Raw genomic sequence first — 9,487 nt, forward strand, 5'->3', positions numbered from 1 at the left:
ACACACTGGTCAGGGACACAAAGACACCACTTACCTCACTCTGTAGAACTCCATAGACTCTCACCAGCAGGATCCCCTCTTCAGCCCTGAACCTGCAGGAAGAGCTCCATGAATCGCTTCCAAGGGGCCACGGGGCTCACAACCCTGGGTGACCCATCACTCACCTTTCATGCCACCACTGATGAAATCACTTCCACACTCAGGCAGATCCTCACTGCTAAATGCTCCATTGTGGCACTCGCCCTGCCAAAACACCATCCAGTCCCACTCAACACCCAAGAAGGCATCCAGACAACGCTTGAATATCCCCAGAGAAGTGGACTCTGCCACCTCTCCAGGCAACCTGCTCTATCACTCTCACAGCAAAAGCATTCTTACTTCTGATGTTCAAGACCGTGAGCACTGCCCCCATTCTGCCACCACACACCTCCCATCAGTGTGTGAACAAGCCCATCCCCAACAAATAGACTCCTGCACTTCTGAGATCTACTGATAGTAGTGACATTCCCCACCACAACATCCACTGCCCTTCTCTTATCTAAACAGATAGTCACAACAACACAGAAGGTTGGTCCAGCATCATTTCCCCCTCACCAAATCCAACATGGCAACTCCTTAGAAGTTTCTTCCTCATGAAGTCATTTGGAGATGTCACCTAGACCAAGCTGTCCCATCAGCTTGCTGAGGAGGGAGGTGAGGTCAGCTGGCCTGTAGTTGCACAGGCCATCTTTTCACCCTTTCTGAAGGCTGTGGCAAAGTATACTCCAGTCTTCAAGTACCTTTCCAAGAGGAAAGAGCATATGGAATACAGTAGAGAGCTTTGGCACTTGCTTCTACCAACTCCCTTGGCACACGCAGGCATATCCCACTAGAGCCCAGAGACCTGCAGGCATTGATTTTGCCTGAAGTGATCCTTCACCAGCTCCTAAGCAATCGAGAGGAAGTCATCCTTCCTCAAGGCTCCTTCCTCCTGAATTTGGGATTCCCAAGGAGTGGTCTCATCAGCGAAGCAAATAAGTAGTTCAGCACCTTCGCTTTCTCACATTCCCCCCTTACCGGGGCCCCCGCCTCATAAAACAGCAGGTCCACACATTCCCTGCTCTCCTTTTTGCTGTTGGCGAACTTAAAAACTTCTGTTAACCTTCATCTCCCTCCCCTACAGTGATACTAAGTGGGCCTTAAACCGGAAGAGAAAAAGGAAAGTTATCTATGACCTCCTCCTTTGCCCATGCAGGTCTCCTGACACTGCTGCTCTATTTCTTACCCTCCTGAGCACAAACAAGTTACACATCAGAGTCAAGAGCTGCTGGCAGGACCCCTCCCAATGCTCTAACCCAAGGAATAACTCCAAGGTGGTCCTTTAAGAGGACAAACTTGGCTCCCTCAAAGTCTGAGGTTTCAATCCTACTTACTGCTTTGCATCTTCTACATGACATCCCAAACTTCACCAGCTCACAACTGCTGCACTTGAGGCTGACCCAGTCTTCACATCCCCAACTGGCCCTTCCTCCACACTGAGTAAGAAAAGTCAGCAACGCCTCCCTGCTCATTGGCTCCTCCATCTCCTCTGTCAGCAAATTCATCTTTGACACCAGCAGGAATCTCCTGGAATGAGGTATACCTGACAGCTCTGCTCTACTAACAAATGGCAGAGTGGTTCAAGTCTACTGTGATAGCTAATGTCCACAGCTCTGAGGTTACTGTGAGCCACATGCAGAAGATCTTATCAGCTTCCTCATCTGTAACCAATACACCCAGTGATGTTACCCACATTTACTGCTTCTTGAGCCTCACATGTCATTGCTTAAGGATGAATGCAGAATTAGGGGAGCAGAGCTCAACACATTCCAGTTCTCTCTCTGGAAGAGCAACTCCACCACCTCACCTGTCTGTCTCTTCTGTAAAGGGGCTCAGCCATCCACAACAGCATTCCAGTCATGCAATCTGTCCCACCATATCTCCATGGGTTGAATGAGATAACATCCTGAAATTACACATAAGGGGCAGGGGGGGAGGCGGGATAGGAATACGTAGTCTCATCCTGCTCGCTCCTATCACTGGAAGCGGGAGAGGTTGAAGCATCTGGAAAAATCTTCCGGGATGCCGAGGCCGCCCCGAGTCGCGCTCGGTCTCGGGCGCGACCCCGCGCCGGCCCTTCTAAAAGGGCCACGTGGGAGCCCCGCGATAGCGCCGTGCCGAACCCGAACAGAAGCAGCCGAGCGGCGGCCCTACACGAACCACAAGATGAGACGGCTTACCTAGTGACTTCTAAACACTCACCGCTTCCACCGTCTCACCGGTTCAGGATAACGAGAGGTTCCGCTGCAGCCCTCGTTCAGCCTGCAATAGAAGAAAATTTGTTCCAGCAGCTCTTTGCGTTGTTTCTTCCCGCAGTACTGAGGCTGCAGGAATACGGCCCCGTCCCGCTCGCTTCCAACGATGAGAGAGGGAGGAACTGAAGCCTCTACTATATAGCCCTGGGCTGCGCTAAGACTCGGAGAGCCGAGCGGCAGCACCCTCTGAAAACGCGCCGGCAGCCGACGCTACGACGGCTCCGAGAAGCCGGGGGAGCCTGGCGGGAGCTCCGCGCCTGCCCCGAACGGAGGGCGGCGAGAGCCCGGCGGCCTCCTGCTGTGGACAGACGGCTCCGAATGGCTCCCGAGCGCTCGCCGCCTCCACGGTCCCGTTGCTACCGGAACGGCTCAACGGTTCGGGCTGATCCTTATCGCAAGACATCTCGCTGCAGCCTGAAACAAAACAACCCAAGGAGAACACTACTCAGAATCCAAAGCACTCACTTTAAAAGCAGCATCACCGGCGTTAGGACCGGACGAAAGAGCAAAGCCCGCTCCGGCTCCCACCAGCTATGAACCCAGGCAGCTTTCGAGGTTCCCAGTGGCCTCCGGCGGAGCTTAAGAGGCGTTGGGCCCCGCCCCGGACTGCCGACGAGGCGCAGCTCTGCCCGGTTGGCCGCGGCCCCGCGGCACCTGGGAGTCGTTGCCTCGTTAGCGCCGACCGGGGGTCCTGACAGTTAGACATGCGGACTCTAGATCTGAACTAGGGTCTTAAATCGCACTTTCAATTACAGTTTGTTATGCGCTTCTCCTCACCTCGCCGTGGGATTCGTTAGTAAGTTAAATAATTGTGCCTAATTCAAATAGATCGCTTTGCATCTGATGTGATGCTCTTCCAAAGAACCTCCCTTCCAAATCAGTGCCTCAACAAACTTCTAGTTTTGAGCTGGCTGAAGAATGGTGTGAAAGGACTTCATAGTTCTTTGAGGGGGCTCTTCACTGGACTCCCGGAAAATGCTTCATGTCACTTATCTGATTGTCTGATGGGCAGAAGATAGGAGGAACCAAACTTTGAGTTACAATCAGTTGTATGCAAAGGATGAGTTGAAAAGAGTCCCTCTGACTCTGCACTTGGAATGAGAATGTCTTGGGGGATACATGGGCGTTAAATGCTTGTAAGAGCTACTGCCCAAAACTAAAACTTGGCCCAGGTGGCCAAGAAGGCCAGTGGCATCCTGGCTTGTATAGGAATGGTGTGGTGAGCAGGACTAGGGAAATAATCCTGTTCTTGCACTCGGCACTGGTGATGCCTCATCTCAAGTACTGTGTTCAGTTTTGGGCACCTCAGTACAGAAAGGACATCGAGGTGCTGGAGCACAAGACTCGTGAAGGGCTATGCCTGTGAGGAGAGTCTGAAGGAACTGGGGCTGTTCAGTCTGAGGAAGAGGAGGCTGAGGGGAGACCTTATTGCTCTCTTCCAATACCTGAAAGGTGCTTACAGGAGAGCGGGACTGGTCTCCTCACTGGTGACAGGTGACAGGACGAGGGGAAATAGCCTCAAGTTGTGCCAGTGGAGGTTTAGGTTTGATATCAGGAAAAACTTTACTGAAAGAAGTCTATTCCAGTTAAGCACTGCAATAGGCTCCCCAGGGAGGTGGTTGAGTCACCATCCCTGAATGTGTTTAAAAACTACTTGGATGTGGTGCTCAGGGACATAATTTAGTGGAGGGTTGTTAGAGTTAGGGTAGTACGGTTGGGTTGTGGTTGGACTTGATGATCTTTAAGGTCTTTTCCAACCTGAGCGATTCTACGATTTGGTGATTCTAAGTAGTGGTTTGCTAGTTACAAGAACTTTCCTAGTAATATGGAAACAAGGACGTCGCGTGTGGTTTCTTCAGCATACAAGAGTGCTCTGATTTTCCACAAGAAATGGATCGCTGTGAATCTCTTCTAGTACCCGCTGGAATAATGCTTCCTCTATCTTTAAACACTGTGACCTGTGATCTTAGTTATATACTCTCATTCTTTCTTTTCGTAACTTATTTTTATTTTAGTCCCTTTTAGCTCTTTGTCTCTTGTATTTCAGTGGAGGGGCACAGCTGATTGATTCGGTGCAATACACAGCTTCTTGTCCTTTCAGAAATCAGTGAATTATTTGTCTTTAAAGCTTTTCTGTGATATAATTCCAGGGTGCATTTTAAACCTAAATTTGATTGTGGCAGTGGTCATTTCTGTGTTTCATTTCCTTCACATGCTGATCTGTCAGACAACATGGTGTCTCTCGCTGCCCCCAGATTCACAGAATTTGTTAGCTTTACATTGCAACAAATGAAAAAATAGATTCACCTTAATGCTGACCCTTGCCATTAGCTTTCAGACTCAATCCAACTGTGAACCGTTTGGGGTCATAGTGCCCTTTTATGAGGGGGCATTTACTATTTGTAATCTCTGGAAATAGTTCTCATTTAGTGTTTCAGGAACAATTTGGTTACTCATACTCAAATATTTAAAATAATCATTTGTTTTTGTGCCATGCATGATGTGATTTGCATTAAAACAACACCTACGTACCTTTGTGAGCAGTTTTTCAGAGTTTACACATTATTCTTCCTGTGCTGCATCGAAAACAACTTTCAGTGATTTCACAGCAGCCCTAAGAAGGGCAGATTTGATGTCTGCTCTTCTTCAGACACCTTATTAAAACACTAATTAGGATCATCATCAATAGACAAGAAAGTATTTCTTAATAGGAATCAAATACCAAAATTGACCAGCCATTTCTTATTGGCCTGTTTTCTGTTAATGCATGATGATGATGATGATGATGATTAATGAGAATGGACAACACTCTTATTTCATGTTCCAGTTCATTTGAAGAGATAATATTTTTACAATACAGAACTGCTTCAAGTGAGCTCTGTGGATTGGATCCCTGGTTGTCGCACATCACTGACATTCAGCACGTTGAAATGTTCCAACTAAAGGGTGGTATTTGGTGAAAAAGGTGCTACATCTCAAGAGATCAGCCCCTCAATTAGTTCAGATGGGAATGTAAGGTGTTTAACTCTGCTTCAAATAGCAGTTTGATGGATCGTGTAAATATTTTGTCTTTTCAAAGGCAGAAGACTGAGTCACAGGGGACTCAAATATCCTGTTTCCATGCATTTAGCCAGTAGTTGACCTAGTTCAAAATTCAAACCTCTTCATCCCAGATGTATATCCTGCTGACTGTTCCACCCTTTCATTATAATGCAAGGCAGAATAACCATACTGCAGATTTCTTTTCGGAGCAAAAGTTGGTTAAAAAAGCTATCACAAATTTTAGAAAACCTTGTCCTCCAAGGACAAGTCTCTCAGAACTTCACTAGTGGGATCATCACAAAACAGTGATAGAAAGGCAGTAAATATCGATACCTATTTGACTTCTCATACTAGAGACATTTATAAGATGCTTCTTAGCAAGGCAGGTGCTGGAAGCCAATTTGAAATTAATATTTCTATAAGCAAATGACTTTAAATTTGTTGTTTATTCCTCACCAATTTTGTGAGAGCGTAATTTAATGAGATGCCTGTCAAATTTTTGCTTTTACAAACTAGTAAAGTAACACTGACAGACTGCATCTGCTTCTTTTACTTTCATTCTATCTGAATATTTCATTCTACCAACTGAATATTTGGGATTATTTTCATGCCTCGTAGCTGTTCGCTTAGGATAGAGAAGTATTTTGGAACTGTGGCATTTGAGAGGAAGGATCTAGGCGTTTTGAGAAAGATCCAGTTTTGTCTTTACCATGGACACATCGATTTCTGTTGTCACTATGAGGCACAAATATTTCAGGTTTGTGGGTTTGTTTGCATGTAGCCTAACGCTGCTATTTGCTCCAGAGCTTATTTCTGCAAACTTGCAGTGCATGAAAGCATTTATTATACCCACTGTAGACGGTTTATGTGCTGGTTGACCCAGTTCCATGACTAATGAGGCCAGGGGGACCCACCCCATGGATCCACACCTTGGGAAAAGGGGAAAAGGAGAAAGGGTAAGGAGATGGGCCTAAAAACAAAGCAGCAGCAACAATTTGAGGAGGAAAGATAATTTACTAAATAAAAGGTATCAGAATGCAAGATAACACAATACAGAGTCACAGAATTGTAGAGGCCAGAAGGGACTTCTAGAGATCATCAAATTCAGCTCCCCTACGAAGCAGGCGATACAGTACAACGTAATTGGAATTGAAGTTAATAATTCAAATAAAATGAGAGAGTGTCCAAAACCAAAGGCCTTATTCTAATGCTGAAGGTGAGACGGCTAGGGACCATGCACTGCAGAGTTGAGCAGAAAGGGAAAAGGGAACATCTTGTGACCTGTTACAGTTTTCTTTTTAACCTCTAATGGAAAATGGAAACAGAACAGCAAACAGTCCTCTGGGATATGTCATTCTCCTTCTCTTCTGAGACAGGTATACCAGGAACTATGCAGATCCTCAGCATTAACACCTTAACTCCCAGCGCAGTACATGATCTCATGATGTGGAATTATAATAGCAAAAATCATGAAACTATGACACAACTCTGGAAATTCCTCATTAACAATAACAGGAAGGGCTAAGTAAAATCTTGACCTTCAGATTTACATTCACACGTGTTATATGTGCTATCACAAGGAGTTTAGAAATGCACTTAACATAAAATTACTGAAGCAAGCTGAAGTACATTTTTCATTTGTCAAGCTCAGGACTTTTCTTTACCAGGTCATTGAGCCTGATCATTTCCCAAATAAGATGTTTTAACTATCCAACTCTGCATTTGAACTCACCCGCTCAAGTATTTCCTAAGATGTAGGGGAAAAAAAAATGAGAATCTTGATCGCAAGACAGCTTAGCATTTCATTAAATTCTGCAGATCTAATACCACAGATAGTATAAATTGTATAAAACAGCTTATTTCTATGGCCCCATAAACAACAGCAGCATTGGAGTAAAATATAAGAGCTAATTAAATGCTTCTGCTGAATTATCTTACTGTAGTGGGTAGGAAAAAAAAAGAAAGAAAGAAAAAGTAAAAAACAAACAAAGCCTATTAGTTTTGAATACTATGTATGCAACAGAGATACATTCACTATTTTAACTGTAATTTTAAACTACAGCACTTTCAAGCTCATATTCTGCTTTCAGATCAGCGTTCTCACAACAGAAGGTAGTGGATTAGAGAACAGAGTAAATCAGAAGCGCAGCTTCCGAAGCAATGATTGATCTGCATCTCTGGGATTTTAGTTAATTCTAATATTAATCCTGGGGAAACTCAATCTGCTATCCCATGTGCAAGAGTTCCTGCACAGAAGATCAAGAACAGGGAAATTATTTCCCCAAGTTTCGAGAACGCAAACCTCTGAATACATGCCTTGGAGTTCCTTTTAACTCTATCTGCTAGTACAATTTAATAGGTTATTAAAACTAAACTAACTGAAAGTGTAATTAAAAAACTACTATGCATACAAGTAGTAAAACAATTGTTTTCTCTGCTGCAATTTTAAGTAGAAAAGTAATCAGCATCTTATAAGCCTGATTTGACTAGCACGCTCAGCAGGATGCAGACATTACTTGTTTTCCCAAAATTCCTATCCTTTTGCTACTTTCATGCTATGCTGAGGTAACTACAGCCATTGGCGTTCTTGCCAATATTTAAGTAGCTGAGTTATTGTTACAGATCAGCGCTGCATGCTGGTATGCCACAAGCAGCAATCCACTTCTGTGTTTCTAACAGTTTCCATAAAAATGGTGACAGCCCTGTAAAACATCCAGTACAGCATTATTCATTTAGCAACACCGGTTGTACGAGAAACAAATCTGTTGCTCACAAAGATAAACGATCAAACCGAAAAATACTTGCTCCTAACTCGAGGACTAGGCTTAGAAATACAGGCTGATTAAAGTCTGCGCTCTGAACGCTGAAAAGGAAGCATTATTTCACTTTAGTCAGATAGGTTGTATCAGCATAGTACTGTTATGTATGTGTAGAAGCAACACTAGCGGGGATAATACTGGGGAAGGGGGGGGGGAAGAGGGGGAGGGAGGGGGAAAGTAAAATCACCTAGAGGTGGTTTTACTTAGTTTTCAAAGTGTTACAAACTAACAATTCACTGCAATTACTAATAAATTACTATATTGTAAAAGGAACAGTATAATTAGCATAGAATATAAACATAGTATACATTGTACATAACAAGAGCATTATAGCATGTAGTATTTCCTTTGGTAATTTGCTATCCAGAACTATTAACATAAACACATTCTCAAGCAATGTGTTGATAATACAGACATAAAACAAAAGCCTTATATATTACCAAGAGAAGAAAAACAGAACAAAACTAAAGACAGCACTTACAGTTTCTCAAAACAAACAAAGAAAACCTCAGTGTAAATTGTTTGGCAATTCCCAGGAACATAATCCACCAAAAATTAGAAACCAAAAAACAGATCTGTGGTTTTGTATTTCAAAGAAACAGAAATGTTACAATACAAGAGGCTTTGAATAGATTACAGGGCGCACCACTTGTGTCCAGCTCCTTTTCAAGGTTGCAGTCCGTATTTGATGTTTTCAGAAGTGAAGCAAGAGAGGCCTGTAGTAAACAAGGAGCTTAAGTATTGGTGCTATTCAACAATGGCATTGAACTTGACACTTTGACTTGAATCTTCAAAGTGTTTCTCATTCCAAGCATATCTTGCATTGAAAAAGCAGGGAAAGAATAAGCTGCAGGCACTGGCAGACACTTTGAAGAAAACTGTTGCAAGAGAAAGGGAAGAAAAAATGTATGAGAGCTACTCCAAAAGTAATGTCTCCTATTTTATTATGCGGGCTCATGACATCAGAGGCAAATGTTAGTGGTGTGGCAGCAGAGGTTGCATGTTTCTGCTAAGATTCTGTGTTATATTTTGTTGCTGTGTGACAAATGGCAGCTGAGGGGCAGTTTGATGGAATGGCATCTGACACAGAAGTGGAAATGGAGCAAAAGTGGTGGCTCCATGCAGAAGAAGTGGCACCCATGGACATTCGCTGACATTTGCTGAACATTTCTGAAGACCAAGCAGTGGATATGAGCACAGAGAGGCGGTGGGTGCTGCGTTTCAGCAGTGGTGACAGTGGGTCACATCCACTGGCGCAGGTTTGTATGAGCACGGCATGCAGGCTCTTGTTCA

At 44.2% G+C, this 9,487-nt stretch overlaps 1 protein-coding gene across 5 annotated transcripts in view; it reads right to left on the reverse strand.

Moving 5' to 3' along the window:
* Positions 1-8,319, reverse strand: part of FAM13C (family with sequence similarity 13 member C) — a 121,351-nt gene extending 113,032 nt beyond the window's left edge. Inside the window, exons 1-5 of one of the 5 annotated variants that reach the window (XM_048946305.1) lie at positions 2,799-8,319; positions 1,886-2,340; positions 595-779; positions 165-243; positions 35-92 (exon numbers count right to left, since the gene is read on the reverse strand). In XM_048946305.1, the coding sequence (XP_048802262.1) occupies positions 35-54 (20 nt within the window). In that variant the 5' untranslated portion in view covers positions 55-92; positions 165-243; positions 595-779; positions 1,886-2,340; positions 2,799-8,319. Of the gene's footprint in view, positions 1-34; positions 93-164; positions 2,341-2,798 lie in introns of all 5 variants that reach the window. The other 4 variants (XM_048946303.1, XM_048946304.1, XM_048946307.1 and 1 more) reach the window with 4 other exon arrangements.
* Positions 8,320-9,487: the final 1,168 nt, after the last annotated feature.

This window comes from Lagopus muta, chromosome 5 (genome assembly GCF_023343835.1).
Source record: "Lagopus muta isolate bLagMut1 chromosome 5, bLagMut1 primary, whole genome shotgun sequence".
Classification (NCBI taxonomy): domain Eukaryota; kingdom Metazoa; phylum Chordata; class Aves; order Galliformes; family Phasianidae; genus Lagopus; species Lagopus muta.